This window comes from Brachyhypopomus gauderio, chromosome 5, assembly GCF_052324685.1.
Source record: "Brachyhypopomus gauderio isolate BG-103 chromosome 5, BGAUD_0.2, whole genome shotgun sequence".
In the NCBI taxonomy this organism is placed as follows: domain Eukaryota; kingdom Metazoa; phylum Chordata; class Actinopteri; order Gymnotiformes; family Hypopomidae; genus Brachyhypopomus; species Brachyhypopomus gauderio.
Window position 1 is genome coordinate 8,257,305 of NC_135215.1, and position 14,658 is coordinate 8,271,962.

The window sequence follows — 14,658 nt, forward strand, 5'->3', positions numbered from 1 at the left end:
CCTACCCTCTAGCCCGCCCCACCGGACTCTACTAATCAATTTCAGGCATTTCTGCAGAGACGATGATCCCGATGTTAGCACAGAGAGAGGCGGGCTAATGACAGGCTAATGCGATTTACCAACCCTGACTGGTCCTGGAACAGCCTGCATCATCCCCCCCTACAACTTCAATCCCAGCCACTCACAGGCATTAATGTGGGCGGATAATAGGACACATTAAGACATATAGAGCCAAAACGCTCTCAGTCATATGTTCTTTAGTTACACTGAAGGCTAATGGCTACACCGCGCAGGGCTATGACACCCAGAGTGCAGAGCTTATGGGTGTCTGAACGCCAGTGTCAGAAGTTTACTTGGCCACTTACGTCCGGCATGAACAGCGCTCGCGTCCCCGTCCCAATGGTCAAGGAGGTTGAAAATTACTCATGCCTGTTTTCCCGAAAGTCTAACCCTAACCCTGACCTCGAACCCAACCCTGACCCTGACCCCAACCTTGACCCTGACCCCGACAGTTCAGGAAGGTTCACACCTCACTCATACAGGTTTTCACCTGTTTCTAAAACGTAACACACCTGAGCTGACAACGCTTTCACCCCCAGTGTCTCAACACCACACTGGAGTCCGCAAAACTCACTTGAATTTAGCGTTTACTTCATCCGCTGCTTTGTGATAGTTCTCACTGGTGACCTTGTAGAACTGGACACTCTGGAAAAGAAAGAGAGAGAGAGAGAGAGAGAAGGAGAGAGGGAGGGGCAGAGAGGAAGTTGGAGAGAGAGAGAGAGAGAGTGATATTAAAGACAATGCAACACAGAAAAAAAAAATTTCACCACACCACTTGACTGCCATTGTCAGATTGTCTTTGCACTTTGGAGGAAGAGGAGAGGAAGAGGGGAGGAAGAGGAGGGGGAAGAGTGCACTATGTCACATCTTACCATGTACCGCTCACAAACTGCTTTTAAAAAAAAAAGACAAAATTGCTAATAGTTCTCTTAGTGTCTCCACCTCACCCTGGAGGGCTCCTGACTGTACCATTGAACTCCATTAAAAGTTTATGGAGGGTGACACAGGAAGCAGAAAAGTGTGATGTGTTTGGCTCTTTTTAGTACATGGTGTTAAAAAGAGAGAGAGAGACAGAAGAACAGAAAAAAGGGACTGGTATGAGGCGAGAGCTGGAGTGATGTCACCAGCTGTGACACTAACACGGTTCGTGAGGTCTCAGGTGTCGATCGGGCACCGGGGAACAGGCTACAGGACCTCAGAGAAAACAGGCAGCAGGTCCTCAAAGGCGTGCGCTGGTCTAAAGCGGGGCGCTCTGTAAAGATGGAAAATGGATCCATTTAGGAAGACGACAAGACGCTCATTTCAAAAGGCCAGCGATCTAAATAGAAATGGACGGCATTCGCGCCTCTAAGTGACAGTGCGGTAGATAAAGTTGCAGGCTGTGATACTGCAGGCATCTATTCCAGGGAATCCACACTTAGGAAGTTCATCCCTCACTCAGAATCAATAGAGCTGAAAAGCAACACCACTGAGGATCACCAGCCTCCGATCGTGTGCCCACCAATAAGCTAATGGGCTTCCCTAATGAGCAGCCAGTGCCACTTCAAGTGTACGTTCACAGCAGTGGGGTATTAGAATGCAGGCGCCGTAGAATGCAGTCCGGTTAACCTGAGCACTTACAGGGCCGTTAGCAACGTGGCTGTTTCCAGCGGAGCAGGAGCGGTGGGAAGACTGGATCAGAATACAGAGCATGTTGGGAGAAGGGCTGGAGCGTAGAGGCCCGTGGGCTTTAATCAGGAGCACAGGGTTACACGGAGAACAGCAGAAACACACTGATTACAGAGGCAGTGACTTTCACCACCTCTCTCTCCCTCTACGGCTCTCATACACACGCACGCACAACAAGTGGGCCTGGAGCAGACCGCCACCCAGCTCTTTCCTTTTGTTCTTGATTAACAAGCAATTTGGACACATACACTGATTTGGATTTTGGTGTTGAAAACGCGGTGATGTGGAGACCCCATCAGTCCTCTGAGAGCCTCCTGAACACTAAAGTACTACACCTCCACCTGTCTGTGTAACAGCTGATCGGGGGGGCTCCATCAGAAATGTTTAAGAGGCTGCCTGGAGATGCCTTCTGATTTAATTCTTGTGTGAAGGTAACTGAAAATAAATGTTTACTTAATCTTACACACCGGGGGTGTCATAGCCTAATAAAATAATTACTTCAAGAATTAATCTCACTACAGAGAGCGGTTCGCCGTGCTGCTCGAGAAACTTGATGTTTTTAAAAGTAAATCTCCCGTTTTCTCTGGAGAGAGCTGAATAGCAGCTGGACTAGCGGGAGCCGCAGTGTTATCTATAGCGCTACATGCAGGAAGCCCCGTTGTGGAAGCCATTATGGCTCCACAGAGCGGCAGCCATGTTGGCTCTACGGCACGCCGGGGGCGTGCGAGGCTGAGCTCTCGCAAATCAAAGCCAGCGACTGCAAGCGGTGCGTGGGAGAGTGGGCCAAGCCCTCGGCCCGTCGCTCAGACTGTGGAGGCGGCATAAACATAACACTGGGAGAGGAGAGAGGAGGGAGGGGAGGGGAGAGAGAGGAGAAGAGAGGATGTCTGTCCGTGTACGCTGCTGCTGGTGAAGGGGTCCACAACTTCATCAGAGACATTCTAAACGTGTCGCATGCATCGTCCTGGAAACGGATGCTCACAACGGAGAGTCGGGGGTACTTAAGACAGCTCACCGCTCCTGCGGTGCTACACAACAGTGTTAAGACCATCAAAACAGCCACAGGACAGTGTTAAGACCATCAAAACAGCCAAGCAACAGTGTTAAGACCATCAAAACAGCCAAGCAACAGTGTTAAGACCATCAAAACAGCCAAGCAACAGTGTTAAAACCATCAAAGCAGCCACAGGACAGTAAAAAAGGCTTTCAGAGGGACTTATGGCCATTATCCTGCCAACCAATAGCTCTGTAAACGTGTAGACTGGGCCCAATGAGGTGAGGCCTGCACATGGTGCCACTTGGACAGCCGGCTCATCTTTGTGCCACCAGAACAGTCATCATTCTACCACAGCTGAATGTTTCCACCTTCCACATCCATCAAGATGACACTTCCTTCCCATCAGACATGGTAACCCGTCCTTTCTGCTGGTGAACACGGTTAGCGCTCCTCTCTGACGCAGCATGCTGGCTAACACACCTCATGAGGTTCATTACCGAACCGAACTCGCGATGGAGGGAACAGGGATGTACTCAGACGGCTCCCACAGGACTCTAGTGAGTACCTGCGTGTTGCATTCAACCAAACCTAAGAGTGTGTGAACGGAGTTGGAGGTGTCTCCAGTGTGGAGAAACTGCCCTAATTAAACCTCCGAGCCGTGGTGTGGAGACGTGGCCCGAGTCCAGCCGCCCGCCGAGACAGACGGCAAACAGCTGCTGCGTGAGCTAAACACCGCGGAGCCTTTGCCGTTATCGCTCTCTCAGAGACACGCCACACAGCCGGAGACGCCACGCGGGACCTAGGAGACAAACGGCCCAGGCCAGCGCAGCCACGGCCCGGCCCAGCTCAGCTACGGCCCAGCAACGGCCCAGCCAGCAAGCTGGTTCTCCGTTTCTAAGAAACAGGGTTCCAGATGATGTTACCACGACTTCCAGTGTTGCCGGGGAAACGGCCCACTCGGTCTGCAGAGTGAACGTATCGACCGCAGCTTCAAGTTGAGCCCAAGGAGAGGGGGACAGCGCGTGGGGGGGACGGCACGGAGGGGGGACAGACAGATGCTGGAGACGCAGACAGCTGAATGAAGGCAGCAGGTTTGAGTCAGGGCCCTAGAGAGATCCCGGGGAAAGACATTCGGAGGACAGAGAGGAGGCCGAGGCGCACGGCTAATGAGCCTCCTGGTGGGAAACCCACCGTGTCCCACTCGTCACCTCGTAGGGCGAAACGTGACTGTGCAGCGGTACAGCGGTACCCTACCCAGTCCCCGCCGGGCCCGCACACAGGGAAGGCACTTCTAGAACAAACAGACCACAGGACAAACAATAACACAGCGAGGTGACGGCACCCTGGGGAGCGGGGAGGGCACACTGGAGAAGTTAAATATGAGATAGTTTTACAGCAGGTATTGAGTAAAAAATGTGATACATAAATATATATAGATATTGTTTCAGAACCAATTTGGGCAGCGGAGCCCGTTCACAGGCAGGAGGTGGCGAGTGTCTGGGAGATGTGACAGGCTGTCACACCAAGCCTCTTGATAAACGAGCACCATGAATCGAAAGAGACACGCAATATATATCAGGCGTTTATATTCCACACCTCCTCTAGCTCTTCTCTATTGTTCCCCTCTGTCATTCGCTATTTCAGAGGCTAAAGCTCCAAGCTGGGGTGGGAGGAACGAGAGTTAAAACACAGAGGAGAGAGGGATGAAGGGGGAGGAGGAAGAGGAGGAGGGGTGAGGTTGTAGCCAGAATTACAACAGGGGCTCCTGCTGATTCAACAGCCATCCGGCAACAGGGCTGGCGACATGAAAGACGCCTTGCTTAAAAAACAGAAAGACAACTCAATACAGACAAATAAATATATATTTTAAAAAGAACAAGGTTGTTCTGCTTCCTTTCTACAGGAACAAGATAAGACTCCTTTGTTCATATCTTCCACATTTTCTTCCTCCCTCACTTGTGTAGTTCCTCAACTCTTTGAGAAAAACCAGAGAACCCCTACCAAGACCTCATTCTCTGGAAGTACACGCTTTTCCCAGGACGCGTTGCACCTTGTAACCACAACACATCTGTCTGATAACACAAATAGTAAAACAACTCACTCCTCACTCAAGTTCCCTTGGCCACTGGAGTAGTTCACTCCTCTTGGCCACTGGAATAGTTCACTCCTCATTCAAGACCATTTGTTTAAAGTGTTCTTACACTTAAGGCCTGATACTTAAAGCACATTTATCTTGTGAATCCTGGGCCATAAATCCATAGGGGCTAAAAGGCACGTGTGTCCAGCTGACTGGTCTCTCTCTGTCTCTATTTGAGCAGAGAGGGTAAGCTGGTGACACAGAGCTGGGAGTATTGAACACGGATCTATAGGTGATTGATGAGGCTGGAGAGAGATCGATAGTGCTTCTGTCAGCACAGGGGCGGGACTTCTGCTGCCCTTGGAAGTTAGGAGAGAGCGTGAGCTATGGACAGGGGAACCTGCCTCACCAAACCACCACTGTTCCTCTACCATCTCTTTGATTAGCCATGCTTTATTTTCTGCAACTGTTTATTTCCAGACTGTTATTTTTTTATTATTATTTCGATTTGCATTAGAATTACGTAAGTTCTAGATTAACATTAGAATTAGTCAAGTTCTAGGTTACATTAGAATTAGGTGAGTTCTATGTTGCATCAACCATAGGTGTAGGAGTAATATTATGAATTGATATGTACAGCAATCAAATGTTAGATATAGCACAGTATACACTCTGTACCAAAGGACAGCATGTCTCACCCCTGCTGCTACTCTGTTCTGAAGGACAGTGTGTCTCACAGTCACACCCCTGCTGCTACCAGAGGAAAACCCCTAACCCCACACCCCCTCCACCCTGGCTTCCCTTTACCAAACGCCAGCCTATTCCCAGTACCAAAGGACATCCAGACATGACCCATTACACATGATCATTGTCTGTAGAAATAATATTCCTGCTCTGCTGGTGACTGCCTGCAACGGAGCATTAAAAACAAAGGCTGTTCTACACACATACAGGACAGTGTGTTCTTAGGAAAGAGACGAAGAGCCCTGCTGTAGGGGAGCCAAAGAGACGAAGAGCCCTGCTGTAGGGGAGCCAAAGAGACGAAGAGCCCTGCTGTAGGGGAGCCAAAGAGACGAAGAGCCCTGCTGTAGGGGAGCCAAAGAGACGAAGAGCCCTGCTGTAGGGGAGCCAAAGAGACGAAGAGCCCTGCTGTAGGGGAGCCAAAGAGACGAAGAGCCCTGCTGTAGGGGAGCCAAAGAGACGAAGAGTCCTGCTTTAGAGGAGCCAAAGTGCTGATCTGCACTTCCCGCAAGCTACAAACACACACCAGACACGCGTTTAAAATAGGTCATGTGAGACCGACACACTCACGCACGCACACACTCCCTCCCTCCTCTCTCTCAGGGGAGAAGGCGGTCAGGTAGTGTGTGTGTGTGTGTGTGTGTGTGTGTGTGTGTGTGTGTGTGTGTGTGACGAATGGTCAGGGTTGAGGTTGTGAAGCTCCTCTGCCCTGGTTGCTCAGAGGGGTTGACAAGGTGGACAGAAGCAAGTGGTGCCAGAAGAAATTTAAGGACAAAACGGATACAAGATCCCCCAGGAGGCCCTGCCCGATCTAGAGTACCAAACCACAGCCTGTCTCACTGTCCCTCCCCACTGCTGCTCTGTACCAAACCACAGCCTGTCTCACTGTCCCTCCCCACTGCTGCTCTGTACCAAACCACAGCCTGTCTCACTGTCCCTCCCCACTGCTGCTCTGTACCAAACCACAGCCTGTCTCACTGTCCCTCCCCACTGCTGCTCTGTACCAAACCACAGCCTGTCTCACTGTCCCTCCCCACTGCTGCTCTGTACCAAACCACAGCCTGTCTCACTGTCCCTCCCCACTGCTGCTCTGTACCAAACCACAGCCTGTCTCACTGTCCCTCCCCACTGCTGCTCTGTACCAAACCACAGCCTGTCTCACTATCCCTCCCCACTGCTGCTCTGTACCAAACCACAGCCTGTCTCACTGTCCTTGTTTTTCTTTACCCAATGACACTATGCTGAGTGCTGCTCTGTAACAAAGGCACATCCAGTCTTACTATTCTGCATCTGTACCAAACGACAGCCTGCCTCACACCTTTGCTTCTAATAACTGTCACTCTATCCTCTCTGTCAGTACACCAAAGTACAACCTGTCTCTCCCCATCACTACGGTACCAAAGTACAACCTGTCTCACCTCTCCCACTGTAGCAGAATGCTGGTGTGAAGGATAACCTGTCTCACTCTATTACACTAATGGCACCTCCCTGTGGCTGCTCCAGCCTTTTTACACCCTGTTCTGACAGACAGCTCGTGGTGTGGTTCAGCCCCAGTGCCTGACGCAGGTGTGATACACCACACCTCTGCTTCTCCGTGGAGCAACCATGAAGTGTGTCAGGTCTGAGGTACGAGTAAGTAGACTTCCAGCAGGGGGGTGGTGTGCCACAAGTGTGTGTGTGTGTGTGTGTGTGTGTGTGCGTGCGCAGTGCTTTGGTGTAGTTGTGCTAAACGGCTGTCATGGAACAGATGTGTGTGAGGGATAAAGCGGACTGTAGGATAGGCTGAGGCTCTAGTGTAAGGACAGTGTGTGTGTGAGAAAGTGGGCCAGTACTGACTGGGTGTGTGTAGTTGGGCCAATACTGAGTGTGTGAGTGTGTGTAGGTGGACCAGTACTGACTGTGTGTGTGTGTGTAGGGTGGACCAGTACTGACTGTGTGTATGTGTGTGTGTGTGTGTGTGTCAGTACTCATACCCGTTCCTCCAATTTGGCCACTTGTTCTCGGTAGAAGGCCTCCTGCTTCCTCAGCGCTTGTTGTCTCTCCTCCAACTGCTTAGACTACAACACACACACACACACACACACACACACACAAACAAGTCAGACCCTTAGCAAAACAGTTCATGAAAGTAAAAAAAATCCCAGTGTAAAATCTGCAGAATTTGGTTATCCTTTAACGTCTGCAGGCGTCTCGGTCAGGCAGTGCCAGTAGGTCAGCACGCTACACACACGGGCCGTAATGAACACACACACGGACAGAGCCCTCTGGATCCTCCAAGGTCATCAGTTCATGACACGCCCATTTCTGAAGTACGTGTGTGTGTGTGTGTGTGTGGACGTGGTGCGAGGTTAGCTGGAAGGCTGGGTCCCGGGAGCTGGGTGGATCTGAGCAGGTGTTATTTATGGCCGGCCGCTATCAGCCTCTCTCTCCTGCCATCAGCCTCACCTGCGCCGACCTTCAGCTCCTCCTGCTGGGCCCGGGCGCAGGTCACCGTTAGGCAGCTCAATCTCTGCAGTGCATACATCTCTAACCTGAGAGAGGTCTAAGCCCAAGACAGCACGCTGTTTCGGGTTCTACCCACCACATAAGTAAAATAAAGCATCTCCTAAGGCTTATTAAAGGCCAGTCATTCTCTGTAATGGTGGGCATGTGACATCCAGGAGGGCAGAGATGGACAAAAGGAGAAACAGTGGGAGAAAGAGTGTGAGAGTGAGACAGAGTGAAAGAGTGAGATGGGACATTATAAATAACAGAATGCAGAGAACAGTCACAGTGAATTTCGATTGTGCCTTAAGTTATGCTACATTCTCTACAGGAGGTAAGAGGAGAGAGGGGAGAGAGGGGGGAGGAGTGAGACAGACAGACAGAAAGAAAGATATAGAGAGAAACAGAATAAAGAGGACAGCTTTGACAACAAACTTATTTAAATTACATTTCCTGTCATAGCACTAAAAGGTTGGTGAGAGAATCCTGTTTACTGTCCCTCTTCTCCACACACACACACACACACACACACACACACACACACACACACACACACACACACACACACACACACACACACACACAGACGGTGACAGGAGGCAGCAGAGTCAGGTGAGAGCATGCGAATGCCACGACCCTGCTACATCATCCACATTTACACGGGGGGAGGGAGACCGGAGGGGGGGGGGGGGGGGGGGGGCACCACACAAAATAAAACAAAACAAAAAAAGAAAAGAAAGAAAAATGTGCTTATGAAAGAAAAATCTAATCTAAATCCAATTCCAGCTGAGTGATGGCCATCGCTGCGGAGATCCAGGCCGTGTTGAGGGGATGTGCTCCACGCATACTGATGAAGACACATATACACACACACACACACACACACACATATACACACACACACACACACACACACACACACACACACACACACACACACACACCACGGCTGCAGCGGGACCACAGAGCGGCAGGTGAAAGACTGCCTTGTGCATCTCGTGCATGCATCCACACCTACATGGCATGACAGTCCAACGAACCTGCCTCGTCTCACAAAGAGTGCAATAGTTAGCTTACAAGTTCAGTCAGATGTGTTAACGCAATGTCACACTGAGCTATAGTGCTACTGCCTGCCCGGATCAGAGCCAGTGATCCGATGCTACGGTGCTGTAGGTGGAGGGATGTCTGGAGACTGATGGAAAGATGTGTGTGTGCAGGTGTAAGTAGTACTTATGATCAAAAAGCAACTTTAAATCAGAGCAGGAGAGAAAGAGCTGTAGTAATGATCTGCAAGCAGCCTGTCCCCACTCGAGAGAGTCCACGCCTCTGGAAGGAGACGCCTGACCCCTGCTCTCTAATAACCTCCACACGCAGGCCTACAACACACACACGCCACAACTCCCAACACAAAGGCACATCCCTGGTCTGGAAGCCAATTACAGGCCTTCGCATTGGAGAGCAGCAGTGTGAGTGATCAGTCAATGTACCGCTTCAGCTGTGTAGCTCGAATGAAAAGGAAAGCTGCCTCTATGATTGACCTTCATCTTGACTCTACAAAACACACACACACACACACACACACACACACACACACACACACACACACACACACACACACACACACACACACACACGTAGCAGCTGCATTCACAGTCCAATAGATAAACACACTGTGAAAGCGTAACCAATGTGCAATTAAAAACAGCCTCCCTCTCCCTCACAATGGATCAGAGAGGGCGTATGGCAGTGTCGCATCACACAGTCACATGAGGTGTCAAGATTACTTCCATCTGATTAAACTCATTCAGCCCCCTCCAGATCAATCTAATCGCATTACAAGCTCGGACGAGGCCCGGGACCCACAGGCCCACTGACACAGCGCCGCGGCTCCGCGAACGGCGGCGGTGACGGGCATTAATCACGCCAACACAGGAGTGAATTACAAATGCATAGAGATGGAGGGGAGGAAGAGGAGACATGGCCACAAAGCCAGTGAAAGACAGGACGACAAAGGAGGAGAGAGAAGACAACAATGGGGGAGATTCATCACCAACTCTGCCACCACCCAAGAGACATGGAGCTCGTATCAGAGGCTGGAGGAGGAGGAGCAGACACGAGACGAGACAACACATGAAGAGATGAGACCAGAAAGAGAAAATGAAAATATGTCCAACTAAGCTACAATCCTTAGCTTACTGACTCCTGGGTGGACAGGACCTTATTAAAACAGGTTTGACAGAAAATCAAACTAGGAGCTGGAGAGAGGTTCTAGGTAGTGTGTTCCACCAGAGATGACCCCTGATGCCAAGGCAATGTCTGGAGGCAAACATTACAGACATGTTTAATGAGGGAAACAGCTGGTGGAGGTACAAGTCCATCACAGGTGTTACTGCTGTTTTTAAGCAGATCAGAAAGTGCTATGATTTTCTTTGATTTCTTGAAGAGAATGCTGATCACACCAAAGTCTGAAGCCCTCACGTACACAGAGTGTCAGAGTGTTCCCAACACAATGCCACAGATGGACCACACGTCCACAGAGCTATTCTCTCAAGTTTGTGGAAGATTTGATGCGTCAAGGACTTCAATAAGAACAACACAAGATATCCTCACGCAATCTGTGAGCCATGAGAGAGAGAGAGAGAGAGATGGAGCCTGTACCAGAGGTACACACCCTACGGTCAAATTAAACGAATCATTTGGAAAGAGGAGGACCTAAAGGAAAACCTGGTGTGAAAAGTGTGTATCAAATTAAGACGGCTGTAAATTAGCTGAGTGGCGGATGAACAGCCGTAATGTTCTGCAACAGAACAAGAGCGGAATCAGATGCTCCCCTCCAGTCACACACACACACACACACACACACACACTTACGGGCACACACTCACACACAGTAGGCAGGTTTAGTACATGAATGTTGGTGATTTATATACTGTACATACTGAGGCAGTACATACTGAAGTGTTAACAAATGTACAAGCTGCTTCAGACTTGGAGATAGATTCTTTTGCTATACATTGTGCTTGTGGCATCTGACATACTCAGATTAAACATCCCACGCCTCGACGTGTCTTGGTTGGGATAAACAAACAATGCTAGGAAAGGCAGAAGCAACAGCAAATAGAGCAGGACACATGCTTTCACTAGCAGGACTTTAATTAGCCTCCAGGGTGGTGATGAAATAACGTGAAAGCACTCAACAAAGACGCTAATGTTTTCTTAACCAAAAATGTAAATAGTACAAAATGTAAAAACCTCCATTTGAACTTGATGCAACACATGCAAGCGCTAGGGTTCAAACTGTATTTTTATTTCTGCCATCTCAATGCTGCTCTCATGGGTATAAAGATGTTAGGCAGTGTTTTTGTGAGTATAGGGATGTCACAATACCAGAAATGCATTCGTTGGTACCACTATCACTAAATTTCTATGATTCTTAATGCCAATTTTGATAAAATGAAACTAATGTATGTCAATATAAACGCTTTTACTTAGTCTTTTTTTCCAGCAAAAAATTTAGCTTTTTAAATGTGAATTATTACTACTACATTACAGGTTATAAACTTCTGCAGCGTTAGCTTAGGCAAACTAACATTAGCCATTTATGCATGTGTGCAGAGCATGATAAGATATGCAGCTCTCCCAGGTCACAAACAATAATGCTAACGTTAAAGCCAATTTAATGCATTTTAGGGTCTTAACTGTCTTCCTGTCACACGTGCGTTGACCACAGCAACACAAGGTCAAAGCTCCCGGCATCCATCATAGCAGCAGAGTTTTCACAACAACCTCAGAAGGACTAAGATTAGGCCTGCCCAGCAGACACAGGTCAAAGGTTAAGGGGTCAGGTCACTGCCAATCTGCCCAGAGCGGAGTGGTAGAAGACCATGAAGGAGTGAATGAACGCAGGGGCGAGCGTGTGCGGCGGGAACAGGGAGGAGCAGGTGCAGTGTAGGAGCACCTCCACCCAGCCAAGCCTGGACACGCTCCCTCAGCACGGGGAGGAGACGTTCATGAGCAGAGTGTGGATCTGAGTGAAGCTGGAACACCACACGTGGTTTGAGGCCCGTTTCTAAGGTAACGACTCCCTTTACTCTCTGTGCTCACAACCATCCCGCAGGAAGTGGTCAGGACACGCGACTTTCCCCAGCAAACCTAAATGAAAGACAGTCCTGCCCCTCAGCCAGCTCAAAGGTGCGTGTGAAGTCAGAGCAGACACCGCAGACTGCCCTGCAGTGACAGGGGGGGTCACTGGGTAATTGAGAGGGATGCTGCACAGAGGGCAAAGGTCGGGGGGGGAGGGGGGGGGGGACTGACTCGCCACATCCCTTGTTGGAGGGGTCATGTCTCCCACATAGGAGAAAAATAATGAACCCCCCTCTCAGAGGGCCTTCACTTTGTGTGAGTACAGATCAAATTAGCAGTGATCCATAAAGTCTGTCCTTTATTATTAGAGGAGCAGATAGAGAACTGACCCAATCAGCCCCCCACCCCAGTCCACTGCAGCCCGACACCACAAACCCAGAATCAATGCTGTGCCCTGAACCACACACACACACACACACACACACACACACACACACACACACACACACACACACACACACACACACACACACACACACACCTCGGCTGCTCTGTCCAGCTGTCAGTCATTATCTTTGCTCTATTTCAACTGTCAATGTCAGCTAATCACATATGAAAGTATAATTAAATAGGAATTAAATCAAAGTATTTTCAAAGCAAGATGTCGATTTGAATTTGTAGTGCGCTTCATTTGTCTCAATGTCATGTCGAGTCTTCTGTTGATGTGTACGTATGGTTCACACTGTCCATGGCTCTGGTCCCTCTGTAAAGTCAGACATAGTCAGACAGGTGGAAGAATGAAAAAAAAAACTCAATAGAATTGTTCTAAACCTCAATTTTAACATTAAATTGTGACCACTTTTCAAGCCACCCCCAACCCCCCACCCACTCTTCTCCCAACAAATGAAATTATCTTCAAATGTAACAAATGGGCTTTCATCGAAATTGCTTTTTGTCACGTGGCCTCAAGTTTCTAAGAGGAACTCTGAACTGGAGCAGTGAAATGGTCTTACTGTGCTATTTTACCATAGTCTTCTGACTATAAACATAATGAATGTTTGCTCAGTTTTTCACATGCTTTATAACAGACACCGCAGGCATTTAAATCCATCTAATCCTAAAGAATAACAAATCTGTTCATCCATATCATCCAGTTTTTTTGTTATACTTAATGTAGAAGACCGCACAGTGTGTGGGCCGGTGACAGAGACCAGCCTCTGAGGAGGGGAAACACACACACACACACACACACACACAGGTCTCATCAGACCCATCAGTCACCCGTCAACACCACAGTCCGAGTCCCATAAGCATTCTGATCAGAGAGATTGATAAATCGTCTGATCGGCAGACTGAGGTCGAGGCAGATTTATAAAGCACTTGGTGGTGTGGTGTTATCTCTGCTGGGGAGCAACCTGAGGGAAATCAAATCATCCGTCCCATTCGTGGAGTCCAGACCATTATCACCAATCAGAGAGCTGAGAGACAGCAGAGCCCCTCCCCCTCAGCACACGAGGTCCAGGGCAGGACGTAACGGATGACGCCGTGAGAAGACCGAGAGTCTAAGACAAAGCACCGAGGTACAAGAACAAGACTGACATATCTGTAGAGGACACACTGAAGCAAGCGCACACACACACACACACACACACTTAATAATTATAAATTAATCTAGAATCAGACTTGAACAAGTGACCAGTTCCCACAACCCACAATATCTATCTATGAATCCAGCACTGTGAACACTAAACTATACACGTCACATAGCGATCAACAGCTACACCTGGCACCTGGAAGCCATTAGCTTGTACAGTGCTATATTCCCTTATTTAATAGCTACATTGGTATCGCTGCTTAAGTTCAAAAGTACAGAAGCAAAACTTGGACACCAAACCATCAGAGCCATGCCAGTAACATTCAACAGAGGGGTAAAAAATAGGGTGTCATACCATGGTGTCATAACATCTCTATAACAGGGATAGAAAGCACATAGTAATGACTATACTTACTTAAGTATACCTTTATTTTAGGTGACTTGTACTTAATACTAGAATACATGGAAGAAAAATAGATTTCTGTTACATTTCCATGATAAATACTATTACAAGAATACTACTGTTGCTACAACTTCTATTGTATAAGTTACAAGTAGCCCCGAAGCTATATAACTGAGCATTCACTTTTAAGGTTAAGCTCTGACACTACTGGCCACCACCATTTTTCTGTACTTTTTACCCCTGCTCCATAGTTACAAAAATCAATTTTCCCACCTTGTATGAAAGAAGCTCTATCTGGATTTGTAGAAGAGGGAGTGAGAGAGAGAACCTGAGAGAGAGAGAGAATGAGAGGGAGAGAGAATGACAGAGAGAGGGACGGAGAGAGAGAGAGAATGACAGAGAGAGGGAGGGAGAGAGGCTGTGCGTACATTAAAGCACTTTTAAATTGGTAATATTGTCATATCCATGCACCAACCTGCTCCCCTGAACTCCACACACTCCCCATTCACACATCACACGGCTCTCCGTCAAAATCAGAAAACGGGGCAGTC

The 14,658-nt window shown here is 48.7% G+C and overlaps 1 protein-coding gene across 2 annotated transcripts in view; it reads right to left on the reverse strand.

The window, feature by feature from the left end:
• The window catches only part of chchd3a (coiled-coil-helix-coiled-coil-helix domain containing 3a), a 64,180-nt gene that overhangs the window by 14,762 nt on the left and 34,760 nt on the right, over positions 1-14,658 (reverse strand). For both annotated transcript variants that reach the window (XM_077005343.1, XM_077005342.1), the window contains exons 5-6: positions 7,517-7,600; positions 635-705 (exon numbers count right to left, since the gene is read on the reverse strand). In XM_077005343.1, the coding sequence (XP_076861458.1) occupies positions 635-705; positions 7,517-7,600 (155 nt within the window). The remainder of the gene's footprint in view (positions 1-634; positions 706-7,516; positions 7,601-14,658) is intronic.